Source organism: Pleurodeles waltl, chromosome 3_1, assembly GCF_031143425.1.
Source record: "Pleurodeles waltl isolate 20211129_DDA chromosome 3_1, aPleWal1.hap1.20221129, whole genome shotgun sequence".
NCBI classification, from domain to species: domain Eukaryota; kingdom Metazoa; phylum Chordata; class Amphibia; order Caudata; family Salamandridae; genus Pleurodeles; species Pleurodeles waltl.
Window position 1 is genome coordinate 1,376,575,528 of NC_090440.1, and position 23,297 is coordinate 1,376,598,824.

General features: G+C 44.0%; 1 protein-coding gene across 3 annotated transcripts in view; it reads right to left on the bottom strand.

Annotated features, from left to right (window-relative positions):
* SCMH1 (Scm polycomb group protein homolog 1) overlaps nt 1-23,297 on the bottom strand; it is a 400,787-nt gene that overhangs the window by 310,836 nt on the left and 66,654 nt on the right. For all 3 annotated transcript variants that reach the window (XM_069224887.1, XM_069224886.1, XM_069224888.1), the window contains one exon: nt 15,548-15,636. In XM_069224887.1, coding sequence (XP_069080988.1) covers nt 15,548-15,636 — 89 coding nt within the window. The remainder of the gene's footprint in view (nt 1-15,547; nt 15,637-23,297) is intronic.

A 23,297-nucleotide genomic window follows, 5' to 3' on the forward strand; every position in this document is an offset into this window, starting at 1 on the left:
ACTCGTGGCAACTGTTGTATGTTCTGCAGAGAATTTCCGCTAAAGTGTTGTTCACCCCCAACACGTGTTCGACCTGTAGAGAAATCTTGAGAATTGGGAGACAATCCCAAATAGCATGGGCTTCTTGAGAAAGAGATAGAGGCCGGATTCCTCCCTGTTTGTTAATGTAAAATATGCTAGTTGTGTTGTCTGTATGGATCAGCACAGAGGAGCCTGTTATTCGTGGCAGAAAAGCTGTTAGCGTAAGAAATACCACTTTTTGTTCCAGGCGATTGATGTGCATTAGTTTTTGATGCTTGGGTCATTTCCCCTGGATCTGCAAGTCCTGTAAATGGCTGACCCAGCCTTCTAGGGAAGCATCAGTTGTGATGACGAAGTCTGCAACTGGAGTCAGGAATGTTAGGCCTTGAGAGATATGATCTCTGAGAGAACACCATGCTAGCGGTTCCACCATCCTTGGGATAGTTCTGATCAAGTCTTTGAAGAAGTCTTAAGGTTGGATCCACTGCTTCTGTAGCTCCTCCTATAACGGTCTCATCATTAGTCATGCCAGCGGCACTACGTTTATTGCACAGGAGTTCATCCCCAGGAGCAACTTGAATAGTCTTACAGAAACTGACTTACTTTTGGAGCTTTGTAGAGCCAGACTGGTTAGTCTTCGTTGTCTGTCTTCTGATAAGTAAGCTTCGCGCTCCATTTTGTCGAGGTTGGCACCCAAGAATGTTATCCTTTGAGTTGGCATGGTGGAGGATTTTTGGTAGTTTACAGTGAGGCTTAACCTGCAAAATAGTGAAAGGCAGGTACTGGTGGCTTGGGATGCTTGATGTGGTGATGAAGCTTTCAGCAGCCAATCGTCTAGGTAGGGAAATACTGGATGACCTTGTTTGCGAAGTGTAGCCGCCAATGGGGCAAGACATTTCATGAAAATCCGAGGGGCTGGCTTTAGTCCAAAAAGAAGGACTTTGAAGTTATAATGGATACCGTCTAGGGTGAAGGAGAGCCTGGAATGAATAGGAATGTGGAAGTAAGCATCCTGTAATTCCAATGATGTCATGTAATATCCGCTGTCTAGAAGATGAAGGATGTCTGATAAAGTAGTCATTCGGAAGGACTGTTTGAGCAGAAATTTGTTCAGTTTCCTGAGGTCCGGTGTTGGCCTCCATGCCCCTGTCTTCTTTCGAAAACACAGAAAAAAAACAAGAGTAAAATCCTAATCCTCTTTTAGGAGGTGGAGGAGATGGAGTAGGAACCAATTGATCATCCCATTCGTCCAGCGGTTGTTATGGACCAGTGATTTCCCCCTCTTCCCTTTCATCTTCTGTAGAAGGGTCATCCTCCAGAGGAGATGCAGAAATGGGTGAGGCTGGTGTAAACCTGGCTGATGGTGGCGGAACAAGTTTCTTGGCATGGTAGGAGAAACAGCCTGGGGTTGCGTTGGCTGTCATTTTTGGTTAGAGTCTGGAAACCTCCTTCTGTAATGTTGCAGCGTGGCCTGCAAATCCTGAACCAGGGCAGTGGGCATTTGAACGACATTTTGCCTAGGCTAAGGATAGTCATAGTGTTTGCTATGCAGGTGTAATAAAACTCATACCAATGTTGGTTGTCGTTCTCTTGATACATGACATCACAATGCTCGGGCATAATTGGGCACCTTTGGTCCTCTTCTCCACAGATCACGACGGGTGCATGGGTGTCAGGTTTTTGTGGTTGCGGTAGAGGGGGGCTGCATGCAGAGGCTGAAGGCGTTGTCGGGGAGTACAGGAGGGGTAAAACCACAATGGACTTGGACTTCGGTGGGCTGGGGAACCTTGTTGGCACCAGAGATCCACTTCAACTCAGGTCAGAGACAGCGGGTGCAGTGGTGACTTCAGGTGTTGGGTTTTGATGATTCCAGAGGCTTCAGAGTTCCTTGTTGGAGTTTGTTGGAGAACAGGTCCGCTGTTCGCTTGAGATCCTGAGTCTTTTTCAAAGGCAGGCAATCCTCCTGCGTTTCTTGAGTGATAGCTGCAGGACGAGTCTACTCTAATTTACATTTTGACGAGGGATGCAGACAGGCCAGTGGAGTTGGTACCAGGTCAACTGGTTCTTTTCTCCTCTTCTGCTTTCACAGTTCTTCGTGCCCTTGGTCTTCTTAGGTCATCAGGATCTTCTTCTCTGGTGCTAGCGGCTCCTCTAAATACTGAATTTAGGGGCGCTAGGGGTATGTAGGGTAGTAGCCAGTGGGGTAATGACCCTTGGGGACACTGCGCCCCCTATGTAACCACTTCCTGTGGGAAGTGGGCTTAACCCTGTCCCAGAATTCCTAGCTATGCCATCTCAGAGATGGCTACCTCTGTAAAATCGTGTCCACCTCACAGTAGCCTATCTTAGGGATGGTACCAGCCTGAAGGTGGCACGCCTACCTGGCTAGCTAGTTTTCCTACCTGTCCTTTTGCCAAATGGGCTCTGGATGGGGGGGGGTTGGTTTCCTCTCCTGTGAGGGGGAGCCAGATTCGCATTTCAAAGGCGGCAGCCCCTTGAGGATGGACGCCTTAGGAAGGCTAATCAGCAGGTCATCCTGTGGGAGGGGATTTTACACCTTCTTCCCAAACAGGCCTTCATTCTGGGCCTCCGGAGAGCAGAAGGCTCTCACCCTAGGGGGCCAGAACCGTATCTTGGGAGGCAGGCTGGCAGAAAACAGTCAGCTAGCAACACCACCGGCTGCTAGGGTTTCAGGGGGGGCACTTCTAAGGTGCCCTCTGGGTGCATGTATTGGTAAATCCAACACTGACGTCATTGTGAGTTCACCAATAAGAGATTATTGATACCAAACATCCCTATCTTCAGTGAAACAATCATGTAGCTGGGAACCCACATTGACCAGTGCCCAGCACATGCATTTAAAATGGCGTCCCTGGTCACCTACTATGTCTGAGAATCAAGATAGACATGGCAGGGGCATATTACATACCCTCACATGTAATATGATGCACTCTGTCTGAGGGCTGTAAGGCTTGCTAGAGGGGTCTCTTACATATATTGCACACAGTGTAAGGGGACATGCCACACAGGCTTTGTGCCAAGTCGTGTTTTCACTTTTGTCTGCACCAGGATACACAACCTGCAGTTGCAGCCTGTCATGGGCTTGGTGAGGGGTCCCTTGGGGTGTCACAATTCATACTGCTGCCCTTAGGTGCCCTCTTCAGCACCTCAGGCCCTATGTCCCAGGTGTACCCTTTACTAGAGACAGTGCACTTTCAGTCGAAATCACATCAGATACCAGGCAAACAAAAGTGGGAATGGGGGGGGGGGGGGTAATCATGTCAATAAGAGGCATTTTCCTACACCGGGCACAAGTGATCCTAGTGGCTGTGGACTGGGCGCCGAGAGTATGGTATCCAGAATTCCTGGACTTGATCATCTGTCCTCTGATTAGGCTGCCCCCTTACCCTGAGGATATGTTTTTGCATAAGGTCAGTCGGATTCTCCAGCTGGCCTTCACGTTCTTCACCTTCATGTGTGGAGATTGAGCAGCGACAGCAGAACATCTTCAACCTTCCTCCGTAAGTGGTTGATGTCATATTGGCAGCCAGGCATTCCCTTGGCAAAAACTGTATGCGCCTTTTGCTGGGACAAATTTGTGGTTTGGTACGGCTCTTGCTAGGTGGATCCCTCCAGCCCAAACTGTCTGATGTTGTATAATTTGTGCTGTCTCTTGCCCAGCAAGGCCTTGCCTTGGGTACAGTTAAAGGTTGTCTTTTGCCCCTCTCTTACAGTTGCCTGGTCAGTCCTCTTTATTTAAATCGGCTGTTTTGCTAAAAAAATTTAAAGGGCTGCAGCATATGTTTCCACCATCCCCATTTGTGATGCCCTGACGTGACCTCAATCTTGTCCTTACATTTCTGATGTGTACTCTATTCGAGTTGCTCCATAATTGCCATTTACGGCTTCTCACCATCAGAAGTGTGTTCCTAGTCACCATAACTTCAGCAGGATGTGTGAGTGAGCTTCAGGATTTGTGTGTTCATCCTCCTTACACCATGTTCTTCCTCGACAGGCTGGTTATCTAGTATTGGATCTTTCATAGATTCACATGCTTGAATCATTCACTGTCGTTGAAGTGGGAGTCCTATGGTACAATAATAAAGCAGTAAGCAAGAATTATATTAGGCTATATTGGCAGTAGGCCATCAGTTTAATAGCCTGTCTGTCTGTCTGTCTTTTTTTTTTTTTTTTTTTAAAGGACAAAACTTGATCTGTGACCAATCAGGTGCTAGCACCCTCTATAATACTCCCAAGAGAGGATGATGATTCCCTACCGCACAGCATGTGAAGGGAGTCCCCTTTTTCCTGTGAATTCCAGTTTTCAGCATCTACAGTCTGAGTCTTTCAAGTAAGGTCTGTTTAGTTCCTGCAAGTCCTGTGGGAAGAAGAGGCTGCATGTGGATGACCCACATTGAGACTATCTTTAATGCCTTTATCCACATCATCAGGTGAAGCAGTGTAAAATGTGCTGTATATTCTCTTCAAAAACTTTGAGAGACCGAGAGGGAAGATTACGTCTGTGGCTGCAGAAGTCCAAATCCCAAAGATCCAGCTCTTCAGATGAGGACAGTGATTTGCAAGGCCCCATAAAAAGTCAGGATCCTCTGACCAACGGGTTTCTGAGGAGAGCAGGAAGGTTTTGAAGTCTCACCACAAAGACCCTCACAAAAAGGAGAAAATATCTCCTCACTGCTGGTTCAGCCTGACTGGCTTTCCTGGCCCGAGTTTGCAGCCTCTTTCCGCAGTGATCAATGCTCATTGAAACACGTTGGGCACCCAATGCTGTTTTGCACTCTGCACACGGATGCACCTCTGCCGCTGAGGGTGTACTGTTAGTGCTGCCTTGGACCTTGCCCACTACTCACTTTAATTTCTGGAGATTGGTTTGTAAGTTGCTGAATTCTACCTGTTTGCAGAACTTGTTTTTCCTCTCAAAGGAGGACACTGCAGAACTCAAAATTGCACTGTGTCCACTTTTTAAAGTGAAAATAATTCCAATTTAAAAACTTACTTACCTGAGCGATTTCTCTCTGATGCCTAAACATATATAAAGATATTTGCTAATTTTTTTATTGGGGTAGATCTTCTTCTTGAGTCGTGTGTCTCATTAATTGACTGTTGTGTATATTTGTAGATGTCTTGCACTCATCTGGGTTAAGCCTAAAACAGCTCAACTACACTACCCCTAAATAGAGCACTTTGGTTGCATAGCAAGCCCCGTCCACTCACTTGGGGTACCCCTGGACCCTTTACATGGTATTCACATACCACATAAAGTGGCAGCTTTCTACACCCGGTCCGTCTAATCTCCTTGAGAACCCAGGGCAGGAGTGGTATCAACACAAGATGTAAAAGAGTCCAGAGCTCCACTTGAGGAGGAATGAGTCTCATAGTGAGACTCCTTGGAAACTCCATCGTACAGAAGTGCTGATATTGCGCACTCTCTGAAGAGGCTAATAGATCGAGCCAAGGTTCTCCCCATTTGTGGAAGAGACATGCCACCTCTGGGTATAACTGCTACACATGATCTGCTAGGCACCAACAGCCGAGTTTGTCTGCACTGGCATTCAGTACGTCCGCCGGGTGGTTTGCCACCAGAAAGTTACCAAGGTGGTCCAGCTATTTAAAGAGGCGCAAGGCCTTGTGGCACAGGGTTCATGACCCCAGCTGTCCTGTTAATTGCAATACCAAATGGCAGTGGTGTTGTTCATGAGTACCAGCATCTCTTTAATGGATGCAGGAAGGCTTGCAGCCCCAAACGGATGGCCCTCAGGTCCAGAAGGCTGATACAGAGCCAGGACTCTGCAGATACCCGAGGCCCCTGATCTTCACCTCTCCTAGATGGCTACCCCAAGCCAGAAGTGATGAATCAGTCAGCAATGTCAGTTCTGGGCGAGGAAGGCAGACTGGTCTGCCACAGACCCAATCATGGCCCAGTAGGCACCACTGCAGATCCAGTGGACTTCATCCATGCACAGTGTTGAAGCACCATGATGACTCCCATTGCCTTACCCAGACAATCTGTGGTGTCCATGCCTGAAGATATTATTAATATGATCCCAACTCGACCATTGTGAATGGTATAGGCTTAATATAGGCCATACATCGTTTGGGATCGCAGGTACAATATCACCTGCCATGTCACAGTGCATGATTGTAGGGGCCAAGCAGCAAGCTTGCATTAACCAAGAACATACGCTTTCCAAATGTATTCACCAGTTTTGACCGCACACCAGGGGAGTGGTTGGGAAGGCATCAGGGTTCACTCTTCTGCCTGTATCACCAGAGTTTCAGACGTTGATGTTGAGTTAAGAAATCTGGGTCGCCTTGAGAATGCCTGTGACGCAGATGATTTGTCAGTTGATCCGGACATGGTTTAGCCACAGTGCCCAACTTAGAGGTTTGCTTGGTGCATGGCCATGCTGCTGGACATGTTAAAATATTTGACTTTACCTTCAGGGGGGCAGTAGTTTAGGGGGTGAAGTGGGGGTACAGGACCTCAGCAGACCTCCTAATCACAAAGTCAAAAGAAGCACTTTCTAAGGTTGCTGGCTCAGTATGAGGCGTAATGTTGAACCCACAAGCATCCTGTAGGTTCATGTACCAGTTGTCACCATCCTAAGGTGAGGCAAACTCTTCCCCATCTCTACCACTGTTGTATCCACATGGCTGGCTCTGCTCAGACTCTTAGTCAAAAAGTTTGGTGTAAGTTAGTGTAATGTCTGTGTGGTTGTGGAATTGTGCCTGAGTCTGATGGATTCAGTATAGGCTGCTGCACATCATAATCTGGACTTAGCCTTGGTTGAAGCAAAGGCAGTTCAGAGTTAGACACCATGCAGCTTTGCGCCCCCCCCCCCTTTCCAGCAGTGTTAGTGCCTGTGTTGATGCTCAGGGGCCAGCACCGATTTCAGTGCTGGTATGTAACCTGAAAGATTTTCAAGGTGGCAGACAGCAACAAGGGCAAACCCACCAGTGGTAACCCGACTGGGGGGTTCCTGTGGATACTTGGGGCTCCAAAGGAACACCAGAGGGAGCCAGAAGTGTGCCAAAGATATACAGCAAAGCCCCTAGAATGGCTTAGACCTCCTACGTGGTTACTGATGATCCAGGGAAATCTGAGTGCATCGGGATCAAGGATGGAATCGGTTCCTTGGTGGAACAGAAGCAAGACCTAGAGGCACAGCGACACTCTTGCACCTTCTCTGGAGAATGAAGGTCACAGGAAGGGACCGAACCCCACTTAGACATCTTATGTTTTTGCTTTGTCTTACCCAAAAACTTTGGCTGCAAGGAAGATTTGCCTCAAAATGATTTCAGTAACGGGAGAAGGTCTACGCACCTGGCTGTGAACGGAAGAGAGACCAGCGCAGAGCCTTCAGTGCTTCACCACATAGAGCTTCACTTCTTTTCAGACGGCTTTTGGATTCATCTGGGTGCAGCTGTAGCAGGCTTTAGAGTTGTGCTTGGATTTATCATTCTGAGTTGTTTGATACCAAAGAACCCAGCATTCAGAGTGGCCATCATGTAGCTCTGAAACTCGTACTGACCAGTGTCCAACACATGCATTAAAATGGCTGCTCAGTTCATTTACTATGTCCTAGGCTTGGCAAGGACACAGTAGGGGCATATTGCCTATGCATCTATGCCCACACATACAGTATAGTGCACCTTGCCTTCGGGCTGGCAGGCCTGCCAGAGGGGTGACTTACCTATAGTGCATGCAGTGTATAGTGAATAGGTCACAGACGCTGTGTGCCATGTCAAGTTTGCTTTTTAGGATTGCATCAGAACACTCAGCCTCCAATGACAGTTCTTGGTGCATGGCCCTAGAGGCTGGCACAATCTGTGCTGGTGCCCTCCGGGGCCTACCCTTAGTACCCCATGCCCTGGGTACCTAAGTGCCATTTACTAGGGAGTTATAGTGGCAGATAAAGGTGTTGCCAATTGTGCTAATGCACCACAACAGTTTTGGGAAAGAGATCTGGCCAAGGGAACCAGGTCAGCAGGGGCCCTGGGCACTAACAACTTTGAGACCACATGAAATACCAGGCAAAAGTAGGGGCTAACCATGGCAAAAGAGGCATTTTCTCACAGGCAGGTCAAGAGACATTTTTTTTAATGATCTTCTTCCTTTTTTTATATGTTTTACAACATTACACCCTTATACTGACATCCACGTTCTTTATGGAGCTATAGACCCAATTCAGTGCTTACCTATGGGAAGATACAAATCCAGCGGGTATCATTTCAACAATGTTGACAGTCAACCTATGATGCTGGGTTGGGCTGGGAGGAGGTTAAGTTTTATTATTGGGTCTCCCAAATAGTTCCAATTAATGACTGGTTATATTGAGACAGGGCAGGCCTAGATTACAGACACACAATGGAACTGCTCGAAGCCTACAGATTATCGGATTCATTGTATGCCAAACCCACCCTCAACCCTCTCTACCACCAGTGGACTGTGCTGACAAGCAACACTCAAACACATTAAATTGTTCAAAAGAATTACTGTGGTAACTTCCCTGTGGCAGGGTACATGGCTGATACAAACTAGCAGGCTTTCAGGGTTCTCTCGTGGGACTTAATAGGTATATCAATCCTTGGAAACATATGGAGGGGCAGCCACATTAAATCATTTGAGGACTGAACAATGGAGTTACAATTGCATAAATCACTTTTTTCTCCAATATTTACATGTGAGGCACATCCTGCGTTTATGTCAAGACAATCTAATGACGGCCCAAACATAGTCCTCTTGAGGTTAATTTGATAATTGTGCAACAGGGAAGGTGGGACATTTCAAGTCTCTTTTAGGCCCTGGTAATACACTCTCTTGACCCACTTCTGCAGCTTAGGGTGGCATGTGAGGCAGATTCGGTGCCTTCCAACATGATGATTAGACTGAAGCTAAAATGGCCACTAGGCTGTTAGCTATTTTCATGTATTTTCAACTCATTCAATTTAAATACGTAAATAGGTTTTACTATTGCCTGTCACAACTCTGGTGCATGATTCGGATGGCAACACCTCACTGCCTTCGGTGTATCACAGTGTTCGCACTTTAGTGGCTACAGGATATATGGTGGCAACGTAGGATATAGCACACCACTGGAGGAATAGGTTAGAGGCATGGATTACTGTGCTAAAATTGAAGAACTGGTCAATAAAGTTTGTGGAGTACACAAGAAATAATTTTAAACCTGGAGTTCATGGATTTCATTCAATACAGCCTTGTAAAGTAATTATGGTATATGTGTAGATAAGTCATTACAATGAGTTGCTTGATTAAGCTTTGATTAATGTAGAAAGCCACTGTGGTAATTTCTTTTGCGAGGCATCTGACACCCAACTATGTTTTCTCTTTTTTTCTTTGTATGTTAAAATGAATAAAGACAGGATATCAAAAAGAAGCAGTTCACTCTGCTTCTTTCTCTTTGTGGACCACAAAGACACAGAAGACCCATTAACAAACTTTGTATGGATGTTCCTGAAAACACTGGAGGGCTGGTCTTTGCCTGCCTGCCCATTCGAGAAGCCACAAAGCCTTGGCCATTGTCGAGCAACCAAGAGCACACAGTTAAGACTTTAAGTTGGGGCTTCGTGGAAATTGATTATAGAAGTTTGGCTTTCACCAAATGTGCCATGACCTGATTCAGGAATTCACCCAATGTACAACAGAAAGGCCTGTTTTGACCAATATAATGGCCCCTACCCTATACAGAGCCTCCTTCATAGGAAGGGGAGTGCTGCCTGGCCAATCTACACATGTATATTCCCTGAATCATATCCATGGCCTTTGTTTCTGATATGACTGCGTACAATATGAGTCACCTTGCCAAAGTTTAAAGTACATGTTAGAGGGTGCAGGGAATTCTCTTTCTTTTCTCTGGATCCTTCCCATACTGTGGTTGCAAATCATGCAAACTGCATCAGCATTAACTTGTTTCAGATGAAACTGAAAACTCTTTATAGAGTAGATGAAAGGTATGGTTTTTGTCCATAGGCACAAAAAATGCACTTCCTAAAAAGTTACCAATGCTTAAATCTGTTAGCAGCACGATCAATTTACTGAGGATGGTGAAATTGAGACACGGGCACTGGTACTGGGAGCAACTATTTGTTGACCAGTTTTCCCTGAGAACAGGCAAGCAGACTGCGGCTGGATTTATTCTTCAATCAAAGTCATATATATAAAAGGCATGATCAGCTGAGATTCTGTGCACCCAGTTGATGATGGCACCTAAACCAGAAAGTATGCAACCACTACCACAGGCTGCTTTCTAGCTTTAAGCCCCTTGTTTTTAGTCTCAATGATGGCGCTCTTTGTGTCTTTGTAAAGGTTGCAAAAGTCTGCAATGAAGCTACATCTGCAGGTGTCGGTAACTGTTTTACAAAGCCTGTATTGTGATTAGTAAGAATCAGCACTGTGGATAGTAATAGTCTGATATAAGGAGAGTCTCAAACAGGGGGAAGTGAAATGGCTCCACAACACTATGCATGACATGCATCCTAAAAGGCATCCTGAAAGATAAAGAAGGCACGATGTTAAAGGCAGGATTAGAAGCGAATGTGCAGAATGAGGAGCATGTAATCATGGCTTGCTTGAGAGTGATGTTCCTCACTGATTTATTTCGTCACAGATGGGAGACAGTGGGCTTAGGGGTGTCCACTATGTGTGTCTGTGGGCCAACAGGTTCCACTCGACTAGATCGGAGTCTGACAGATGGCATCCAGAAAAGTAAAAAAATCTCATTTTAGAAGCCTGGCCTCTGCAGCTCCTTCTGACGGGGAGCTCTGTTAATACGGACATCCACAATGATCAGAAGGGTGCCTGTAACCAAAGGAACAGGCCTCTTGTGTTTTAGTCCACCCCAGCACTTCCTGAACTTTGGTAGATGTTAAAAGTGTGCGCCATTTGAGCTTGCTATAGTGTCTCCATTAAAAAGCATTATGTGAAACTGAAGCATCGAGTAGTTTCTCCAAAGCAATGCCACATATGGCTAGGTCTCCTTGTATTAGCTCAGTGAAAAAGATCAGGTGAACAACTCCTTCATCGACACTACATTCTTAAATCGTCCAGTATAATGTGTTATTGTCTGTGTCACCCATCTGTGAAATCGCACTAGAATTTGACTGGTGAGACTACCTCCTTAACCTTTGCTCCCTACCGTTCCTCATTTGCAAAAAGTGTTCACCCAAACCATTCTAAAATCTGGAGAATGCCTCTAAATCTGTATAGCTTTTCCAGGTAAAAGGGTGAGGCAGCTAAGGAAGCAAAGCTACAAACCTGTCATGATTCCTTGAAGTTTGCTACTAATAGCACCTTATGAGCACAAATAAACACTCAAAAAGGCACGCAAAAACATGTTCAGAAGAATGCAACTATAACAACTTTCACTACATTGAGAATAATTAACACTTTGACATCTCAAAGTGTTGTTTATAGTGGCAAAAATAATTTTCTTTCAGAGCAAGAATGTGTAAAAATCAGGTCTTGGCATGACTTGGCCTTGAAGGCTTATTTGAAGAATTGCTGTAAAAGGTTTTCAAAGTCACGATCTGAGGGGTCTGTATAAGCACACAAGCCGAGGTGCTTAAGGCAACTCCGAATTGACTTTGCACCATAAAAGCTGCGCTACAATCCTTTGAGTGCGATTACGAGACCAGACCATTGCAGGCTACATTTCCCAAAGTTTGCGAGCACCTCACAGAATTCTGAGACTGAGCAGAGCAGGGGGGTGAACGTATGGTGAGGGGGACACCCTGGACAAAGCCTAGCAATTAAGGCTGCGGCACAGGAGCACTTAGTAACGATAAAAGAAGCGGAAGCCCGGGACTGCTATAATACTCATATATCCTCACATAATTTCAGAAATTTTATACTGAACTTTATTTAAAAAAAACTCAGGCTACCACTCCAATGACTGATATAGAGGGTACCTAGACAATATCACCTTGGCCTGGCTATCTTAGGGTCAAAGTGAACAGCCAATTACAGTGGAGGATACTAAAGAGACGATCCAGTCCGCCCCCAATGGTAAGGCTCCAGATAGATGGATTGACTGGGGAATGCTATATAGAATATGAAGATCTGTTCGCCCCACGCTTACATGCTATGTATGAGGACATGTGCCATAAGCAGACCCTGTCCCCATCCCTCCGAGAAGCACTAATAGTGACTCTACTGAAACCACATACATCCCCAAAACTTTGAGAGTCCACAGACCACTCTCTTTAATAAATATAGATGCTGCCAACAATTTTAGCAACCCACTTACAACTGCATGATCCTACCGGAACAATCCGGCTTCATTCAATCTCCCTCCACAGCACATAACTTGCGTGAGATATCTGTGTTACGTCATCAATTAGACCCCTCAATGTAGGAGGCCGCTGTGTTTTTGGACACAGCTAAAGTGTTTGACTTCATCGCATAGGAGTATATCTTTGCCATTATGACCCTTTTGAGTATTTGCCAGAGGAATTTCTTCTCTGGGTCTGCCTACTGTATACTGCACCAATGGCACGAGTACGTGTGTAAAGGGACACACTTCAGATGGTTTCCCCATAGACGGAGGTACGTGACAGGGATGCCCATTGTCGCCCCTGTTATTTGTCATTACATCAGCACTGTTAGCATGTGTTATTCGCCAAAGGAAAGCTGCCACAACACTGCAGTTTGGCCTGCGACCCACAGATGGTGTTACCGAAATTTCTCTATTTGTCAATGTCCACATTATCCTGCCGATGCACTTTTTTCCAGAAAATTCGGTCACTATTACCGACTCTGGTCAGTGTAGGAAAGCAGCCCAAAATTAGTTTGGATAGCCTTACATTGCCATATGAAAAAGGAGGATTTAATGCACCAGATCTACACCTATATTACTTATGCGTGCAAGCCCATTGCACTCACTACTGGAATGTGGCACATGAATACATACTGTATGTACATAGCGGTGGAACAAAATGCAGCTAATCCCGTTCCGCTTCAAGTGTTAAGGCTTTACTGCCACATAGCCAGGAAGGAATTCCACGCACGGAGATTAACACCGTACGATGTACCACACATGCCTGGCAGATGCTGGGACGCTCAACAGGGAAACGTCCGCTATACGTTCCAGTAGTCCCCCTGCGATATCATCCAGCAATTCAAACTACACAGGAAGAAAAGGAACTTAAATTGCTCCATCATGCTGGGTTAAAGACTGTGGGAGATGCATACCCAAATGACACATTGTGAATCTCGAGGACCTCATCCCCACCGCGACATGCACCCCACTCTTAGGTTAATTTACTATAGGTTCAGACCTGTCGTGCATTAGCTATACCCCAGTCCCTCCCACCCTCACTGCCCTGCAGGTATTGCTAACCAGTGACACACACAGACATTTAATAACTACACTATATTCAGCAGCACAAGTTGACAAGCAGCTGACTAGACAGGGGTCTTGGAGTGACACACTAGGAAGAGAAATAGAGGCGGTAGAATGGTATTTTTGCTGGGCACAATTATACACACTTACCTCAAACTGCAACTTACCAATAACATACTAACTTTTTTCATCAAATGTGTTATACCCCGTGAAACTTCGAAGGTGTGGGTTGTGTGACGTCGCAAATTATGCACGCTGTGGAGCTGAGGAGGCTGACTTCTTACACCGGGACTGGAACTGTACCAATCTTCAGTAGTTTTAGAAACAGATCACAGATGCTCTCACTGAGATGATAGCGGAACAAATAATGTGTGATGCGATAGTATGCTTGCTGGGCCTAATTCTCATGAGCGATTTGTATCGAAATCGAAGCGCAGGGTGGCTCTCCATTGGGGCAGCAGGGCTAAGCCTGCCAAGGAGAACTGGTTGACTGATGTGACTTATAGCAAGACTGAACTAGAAATATATGGAATTGCCTAAAGCGTTAAGACCAAAATAAATATGGGGCCCCTTAATAACATACCTAGTAGCGCATTCAGATGGAAACTGCTGAGAATGGGGTTATGAGTGGCCTGGAAGCAGTAAAGTTGACAGGGGACACTAAATAAGCAATGTATGTGCATTATGAACGTGACACCTTGTACAATCCGTATCTGAATTGGCAGACGGCGGGAGCATGGGAAGGTGCATGTCTGGGTTGTTGTTTTTGACTTGTTATACATGCTACTGTTGTATATCTAAACTTGAATAAATAATAAAAAAAGAAAACAGAAGAATTGCTGTAATAATGCCGTATCACTGATATTCTGTGACACATTATCACCAGTCTAAAGCTGATGATGAGGCACAGCAAAACAAAGGCTAACATGTGGTAAGAGGTTTTGTGCATTTTTATTTCATTTTTTGCTTGCAGATTTAAATGTTGCAACAATCCAAATGCAGTACACATCAGTAATATTAAGACCTCTTGTGGACATCGCACGTGGGTTTTGATCAACATGCTCAATTAGACCATTACTTTGAGTACATATTAGACAGGTACATATTGTTCAGCTCACTGATCATACATACGAAAAGGCCTTTAATGAAACACAAATCAATTGAAAGACTCGGGTGATGGGTGACACAGGCAGGCCCCTTCTTGGCTTCTTAAACCACAAAACTCCAAGCTTCCATCATTTTATCTCACATACACTTGTCATCTGCTCTAGTCAGATGTTTAGGATGGTGCACAATCAGAAATGTCTCTGCAGTGACAGGAAACATTATGCTCTGCTCCAATTGTATTTAAGAGTCTCTGATACACTACCTCTCTAGGATTAGAAATACTTTAGGCTGATTTTTTTAAAACCGGAGTCAGATGAATTACAGGCTTTAAACGCTTGTAAAGCATGCTCCATGAAGCTGAGAGGTTATGAGACTGAGCAACCTAATTGCAATGTATTAAAACAGTACTGCAAGTGTCAAATGTATTTACAGCATATACTGTCGACGATGTAATTTTTTGAGAGTCAAAAGGAAACCAAAAAGACAGCTAAAAAAGTTTACAGCCCCTGCAATATGAAAGCTGTGTCTATGCTTTGTGACTGTTCGTGTGGTTCAGAGCACTGAAAGGCTACCCACATGTATCAACACATAGCCATTGGCACACTGGAGGTTCTCCATTAGGGATTTGTTCTGCTAATGACAACTGTGGGCATCGTTACAAGCAGAAAGCAGTCCCATGGACTCCTCTATTCTCCCACTGATGTACCATTCACAAAGTGCCAAATTTTGTACCATCACACCCCTTTGCAGGGGGAGCGACTGCAATAATGGAAAATGCAAACTGAAGATGGAGGTCTGCTGCAACTTGCAGGACCATAGGACTTTTGCAAATCCTTGTGAGTAAGCACTTTGACATGTGGCAGACTGTTACAGCTTGCACAGTGCAAGTTATAATCCAAGTCGCATCTCAGACAACATGAAAATACAGCTTTCGAGCTGAGACCTGGCTAATAATATATCTGACTCAATTTTTCTCTTATAATTCCTGAATATAGAGAAGTACGAGCAGGTAAAGATTTCAGAAGAGCGAGGTGTATTACCTTGTGGAATATCTTGGCTGGTGCCATCTCAACCCCATTAAGAGTCTTCAGAAGGAACATGGGCCAGGAGGAGGCATTTAACCGGAACCCTAGGAAGAGCAAGATTGACAACTCAAAGGGAGATGTATGCATTCATTACTGTCAGTAATTAATAACATCGGATAATATGAACAACCTTGTTGATTAACTATATCAGTCAGTCACTCAAATATTCTTAATTCAGCTTTTTCCATAAAAGAGCACATCATCAATTAAAAATATACAATAAATACATGAGTAATTTTTACATGTATAGAACTCGTAAAAAAACATTAGCATAGAAATTCATCCGTTACATAGATAACATTATCACAGCACAGCAGTATTTACCACTGTGAAGCATACTTATTTCTAATTCTTAGAGCCCACTGAGTAAAACTGATAACTACACAACAGGTTAAGTAGGTTCCTATGCACTGTAAAATGGTTGTACACCATTATAAACCCTGATTTATAAGTCCTAAAATTTACAGCGAAGTATTGACTAAGAAATTGTGACCTAGGAAGACAATGGAGCTTGCAGAATAATATAAAATATTCAGTGGACTGGGACGATATATTAAACAGGCGCAACATGACAAAGAAGGAAATGAGGATCCATGATGGGTAAAGGCTAGTATAAACCACACAGTGCATAGACTAAAATGAGTGAGGTAAAATCTATCTTCAATACTAGCTAGCCATTCTAAATATGGCTACAATTCTAATGTGGTCATGATCATGAGGTGTCTAATCAATGTATCAATTTCTTGCGCAACTGCTGCTCGAAGGTCCAGTCTATAAATTAAAAACACGTATTTGACAAGAGTTTTAGAATTGCTATTGATGGTTTTAGGGGAGTAGAAAAAAATCTGAATCCCCAAATCTATGAAAGCATTTTTAACGCAGGATGGCCAGGGGGTCTGTATGATCCAGCTTAACACAGTCCTTAAGTATCAGGTGGAAAAATCTTGCTTCGGGAGGTATACCAAATCATTAGCCAGAGGAATAAGAATGCAATTCTAATACAGTCTTCAATATAGGACAGTCCTAATTCTGAATGAGCAATATAGTTCACAGTATTCTGAGAAATAAACAACAGTTTGAATAAAAAAATTGTTTTCTAGAGAATCTTTAGATTCCAAGGTTTAATATAGCCCCATACTCATGCCCGGTAAGAGCTAATTGAGAGACATTTGCTTTTGTAAAGTTGAAAAGAAATTCCTTAATTGGTTTCTGACCTAATCTTACCATGAATCTAAATATTGCTTCAGAGACCACTAAAAATGTTGGCGCTCTTTGGTTTAAAAGAATCCCCCCACTTTAAATTAAAGTCAAATAAAATGCCTAGATAGTTGAAATTGTTGACCTGAGGATACAGTGGACTCATCTAAAACATTTGTTTTGTCCTAGTGTTTTTGGGGCCACATATTATAACATATGATTTTTGTTGGTTCAATTCCAGACAGAGACTATTCATCAAATTAATAAAAGAACTAAACAAAATCCGAAGGCCATTTGCCATACGAGGAATGAGACTGGCATCATCTTCATATAACAAAACAGGTATGGGACGATTCTGATTAAAAAAATTGGGACTATCATCGATTCCCTCCATGATTTAGGCAAGTCACCCTTTACTGCAGCGCAAAAGACATTGGTTGTTAATGTTGCCCAAAAAGGGAGGTTCTGCCTAAAGATATCAGTAGAGACACTAACTGGGCCTGTGGTTTTGCCTGCAGAACATCATAAAATAGCTTTTCACACATCTTGTATACCAATCAAGTTACTAAAACTAGCAGCAAAATGCCCTGGTGTTCTAAGCATCTCCGGAGGCATAGAGCCACCTGACACAAAAACCAGGACTCTCACCCCACCTACCTCCTGCAGTACCACATGGAGGTGACATTATCTGTGACAGCCTGGCACCTGCCTCCTCCTGACCAATGGCAGTTTTCAGAGACTCAGGAATGGCTCACAACTCCGGCAGGATGATGTGGATCCGGCCCTCTGCTGAAGACTAGAGGCCCCCTGATCTCCTGCTCCACCAGATGATGTAAATAGACCAGGTAGGATGCCTGTCCATCATATCCATCAGCTCTGGATTTCGAAGGGGGAGGGATCTGCCACTGGACCAATTGTGTTTGAGAAGCCATCACAGTAAATCTGGAGCTGTCTCTTCCGAGACCTATATAGCATCAAGCACCTTGCTTTGATGCTGGGCCCAGTGGAGCTTCAAATTCTATTGCAGAGCCAACATATGCAACTTTGTATAGCAGACGAGGAGGATGGAGGAGGGCAAGAAACTCAGAGCTGCTCTCACCACTATCCAGAATTCAGCATGAAATATTGGTATCACAGCTCAAATATCTAGGAGTCGTTGAGGTGGAGGGAAAGCACTGAACTCAATAGTGTCCAGGATTGCGCCAATGAATGGAAGCCTCTGAAGGAGTCAGATGGGAGTTCAGTTAGTTGATAGTGAATTCCAACTATGTCAAGAGGTTCCACCGTTGTGGTCCATGAATGACTGTGGCATGCCTACCTTCAACAGACAGTCATCAAGGTACAGAAATACTGATATCTTAAACATCTGAAGAGGGCCCTGGCCACTACAATCACTTTCACGAACATACAAGGAGGAAACGTGAGGCTGAAAGGGAGCAAAGGAAACTGAAAACGTGCCTGGCCTATCCTGCACCACAGAGAAGATCTGTGTGAATGCAGGACTATATATGAAAATACACGTTCTGCATGTCCCCAGACCTATCTAGTTGCCTCAGTTGAAAACAAACAGGATGTAGGCCAGTGTGAGCATTCTGAATTGTCCTTCTGCGGTAAGTCACTGAAAGGCTTGCGTTCCAAAACATGGTTGAGCCCCTCCGTCCTTCTTTGAAGCAACAAAACAGCAAGAGTAACCACCCACTCATCCTTTTGAGTCTGGTACCCTCTTGATGCTACCCTTGAAGAGTAACAACCACATATCTTGTAACAGAATGGACAGGAGCTTATCTGAAATGTGCAAACCACATCTCTTGTAATAGAATCAACGTGCTCGTCGGAAATCTGCTCCAGCGTGGGAATAATAGTTGGAGGAAAAGTACAGCATAGCCATTTTGAACTATTTCTAAGACCCAGTCGTCTGACGTTATTAATTGCCAACCTAGGAATAAATAATGAATTCTGCCCCCAAAAGATTTGGTATGCACCTCTAAGGACAAACTAAGCTGGTGAGGTGGGCCTTGCAGAAAGGAAAAAGGAATTGGAGGGGTGATGTTCATGCTGCCCAGCATGATGCTTGAAAAACACATGTCCACAGCCTCAAAAGTACTGGGGTGCCTGCTACACTGGTTGGGAACACTGTCTCCGCCTATACGCCAGTAGATGTACCTTCCTTAAAACCCTCTAATGCAGAGTCTGCCTTCTCACCCAAAACGCAGGACCCATGAAAGGGCATACCACAAGGGAGGCCTGTAAATCTCCAGAGAACCAGGTGGAACAAACCTACATTTTTCGACTTACTGCCCTTCCCAGACAATCCACAGTATCTAGATACGTGTGCCTAACATATTTGGCCACATCCTGTCCATCATGACTTGTTTGAGACTGTCGGCAAGATCTCCATGCCCATGTCCCACAAGTAATGGGACAGCAAACAAATAGTAGTCACCTATCATAATGCCAGAGTGGTGTAAGAAAACATGCACTTGCCAAAAGCCTCCTTCCTTTTGATACTCTGTCTGGGCGAGTGGTTGAAGATCAGCTAGGGTTCACCTTACTTGTGAAGGCCTGCACGATAAAGCATTCTCGGGTGAGATGCTTGCTGAAAAATACAGCTCACCAGGCACCGGTTGATGCCGTCTGGCCACCAGCCTGATTACAGGCAGACAAGAACAAGGCTTTGACCAAGCAGCCATTAGTGTATGAGTATGAGCATTGCTAAAGGGAAGCAAAGGCTCAGAAGTAACTGGCTCAGGCTGCAAGATCTTTGTAAGGATATTTAGTTTGGTCAAAATGGAGGGAAGCTGTAATTATAGTGTCTCAGTTGCCCTCCAGACGACCAAGCAAACAAGGAGCTCTTATCCACAGTAGTGAGTCAGGCTCTGGTAATAAGTGAGTTGTGAGTCAGGCTCTGGTAATAAGTCAAGCCATCTCTGTCATTCTGTAATCAATGTACAAGGCATCTTAATATACTGAGAGGGGGAGCAAGCCATCTCCATTATTATCATCAACATCTTGGAGTGTTCTCCAATTTGGCACTGGATCAGAGTTAGAACCACAAAGAAAAAAGAGCCTTTGCTGATAGATGTGACGGTGCAGATGTACTTAATTAGAGTTATGGTGCATGACAAAAGATAGCACTTTTGTAAATTTGTAACATGACATCAGTCAGGGTCGGGCCAAAGTCAATTTGGGGTCCAAAATATGAGTCGGCACCAGGTACTCTTCCGGAACCGGTGGATATGCCACTGATTCCCGTATAGCAGGGACCTGCGTTGATCTTGATGCCAGAGTAATAGTCTACAAAGGAGTACGTACAGGTCAAGTAACAGGTCTCAGGGGAACAGACAGTGGGGATAGAGCCGCTGGCGGTAACCCAATTGTGAGTTGATCTCCACATCCATTGCGTAAGGCACGCAAAAAACAAATTGATGTCAGCATGCACGAGGAGCTTACACATGGCTCTGCAGTGTTCCAGGGTGGTGTGGAGCCAATATGGAGCTGCATGGTGGGAGCATTGCTTGGAGAAAAGTTTTTCAGTTTCAGTATGGCATTTGGGAGCATGCTAAGGTGAGGACTCTGCAGTTCTAAGAATCCGCCAGAAGTGTGTCACTATACAACATCGACCTACAAAAATACGTCCAATGTGTTTCTGCCTCTAAACGGACAAGGTAAGTATACATTACTATTCTTAATTACAAATCTGCTTACCTTCACAATATAGTGGTTGGTAGATACAGTGGATGCAGTATGTTTGTCATGTATAAATTGCAGGCAATATATAGTAACCACTACCTCTAAACCTACAATGCTCAAAGTTCTATAATTGTGAAAGTAGAACCAGGTGAGAGCTAAGGACAGAGGTCAATGTGAGCTATATAATTGGAAGCCGTGAAAAATAACTTTGACATGTTAAGAATTGCTTGACTGTGGCACCTTATGTGAGTGTTACCTCCAGGATGCAAAATACCGATTTCTATTGCCAAAGTTGTACTTATATTTAGAAGAGAACTTTAGGAAATATTTTTGTTTTGCAGCTGGAGTTGGTGCCTTTGGGGTCTCCTCATGGGAAGGTAAAAAAAAAGAAACTCACATTCGAGGTCTGTGTGAGGAAAGCATTGTCAATTTACATTGTTATTTGTATTCTAGATACTTTCATAATTTTAGGGAAGAGTATGATGTGGGAAGTTCACTGGTGAAGAGGATCTGTTTTTTGCGCCTTTACCCCTGGTAATATTTTTAATGTGGAATTGGAGGCTACACATTGCTAACAGTTATACTAGAAAACAAGTGTTAATAACATGTTGCCTGAAGAAATGTATCTATTTTATATAGAAGGTGAGCTTTTTCACTGTCAATACATCAAACAAACAAACCACTAAAAGTTACGAAAAGACCAAACAAAACAAAGGCAAATAGCTAGCAGCCAGTGGGCATCAAGATAAAAGTTAAGGATTTAAAAAAAAATAGATATGTACGCTAGTTGACCTGGTGGGAAACATTTCCACATACTATGGTCACACACCATACACTCCATATTTATTTTCTATATTTATGGTAGAATATTGTACTAGAGAAAAAGTGTCAGCGCACTTTCCCTAACATACCAAGGAGGAACAATAAACTAATCTTCATAAAGATCAACCGATAACAGATATGTTCCTCGTCTGCAGGTTTCAAAAAGGTGTTAAGACTGACGAGAGTAGCAGGAGGAGTTTGTTAAGAGTACAAAGAAGATAAAGAAATTAGCATATCTGACAACAGGAGGAAAGTGTATCATGGGCGGAGAACATTAGATTGGTGGAGTCCATTTGGGTGAGCGTTAGGTGTAAGTACTCTCAGTGTAAATTCAAAGAATGAGTTCAGGATAAGGGTGAGTATACGAGGCAGATATCAAGACTGGCAAATGATGCGAGTTGAGTCGAAGGTGTTGATTGAGACATTTTAAGACATGGGCAAAGTGAGCAATGGCCCAAGGCCCCCACCTTCCAAGAGGCCCCTGATGAAGAATATATTTTTACTCTATCAAGCTTGTGTCTATTTCTCTATCTCAACCAATAACATACAATACAATATTTTGTTGGCACCTTTTGCCTCGGCCCCAAAAATGCTTATGACATTGGGTAATAAAATAAGTACACCCATGTCTGTGCGAGTCCCGACAAAGCACTTTGAGGTTCCTCCCTGGGGCAAGCATTGCCTTTTAAAACATTTAACTAAACTAAAACAATTCTTCCTTTTGCCATTAAATTGGCTTATAAGTCCATTTGTAATGAAGGAAGGCATGTTGGAGCAAAGAGAAATTAGATGTGTTTATCTTCCAAAACATTTAAGAAATTGAATGGGAAGTTTGAAGGTAACGCCAGAAACAAGCCCATCCAAAAGCAGAGCATAGGCATCTGTCCAGCCGATTAGGAGATAATCATTTCAACTCTAATTTTGATGACCACCCTTACTTTCACAATTTCACCAAGACATTCTTTTACTTCAACCACTGCATCTGGACTTCAACGTTTGAGGTAGGTAATTCACTAGAATAAAGTGTAAGGCGAAAGTAATAAAAAAAACATGAAAATGTTTAAAGGTACTACAAAATGAAGTAGTACCACTATAGAAACACATCCTTCGACTCAGCCAAATCTACACACTACATCAACCTCAACTCTGTCATACATCTCCCCCCTCAAAAACAATTTAGATAATAAAACGTTTCCCCTTTCCAATCCAAGAACAGTGCCCTGTCCTGTTTCACTCAACACAACCTCTCAAAAAACGTCTCCTCTAATATCTACATCATCAAAAACACACTTCAATCCCTCCTTTTCACTCACCCTTCTCTCATACTCCTGATTTCGTAGCACCACCAACACTAACTTAACTTTCTCTCCCACACTGCTCCAGTGTAACTGACCTCCCAGACGCTACCCTCCCTGTTCCAGAAGCTTTTTTACCTCCAAACTCTTATGCCACCAGTCCTAAACTCTTCAGCACCTACTTAAATTTCATGTCACAAACTGCCTTTATGAACGCCAAGAGCGTTCTTGACTTCTACTACTACAGTCATGTCTTCTATTCCCTTTTTTCTCGAACTACCAGAAGCATTTTGACACACCAGTCACTCTTCAAAATCACTTTATCTACAGGAATCACTCCAACCGGGTCACTGGACATGAACCATGCCATGACTACAACTCCCAGAATACACTAGTTTTTTCCATTCTTTTTTTTGTGTGTAGAGAACCCCTAAAATCGGGAAAAGGCATCAAAACGAATATGGAGGGATCCGAATACTCTACCAGTTATACAAACTGAGCCCACCTGGTGAGTACAACTGTTGGCAGCACAGCTTGGATCGGTGGGATGCTTTTATTGCTGTGGTAAGTAATTATGGGGGTTATTCTAACTTTGGAGGAGTGTTAATCCGTCCCAAAAGTGACGGTAAAGTGACGGATATACCACCAGCCGTATTAAGAGTTCCATAGGATATAATGGACTCGTAATACGGCTGGTGGTA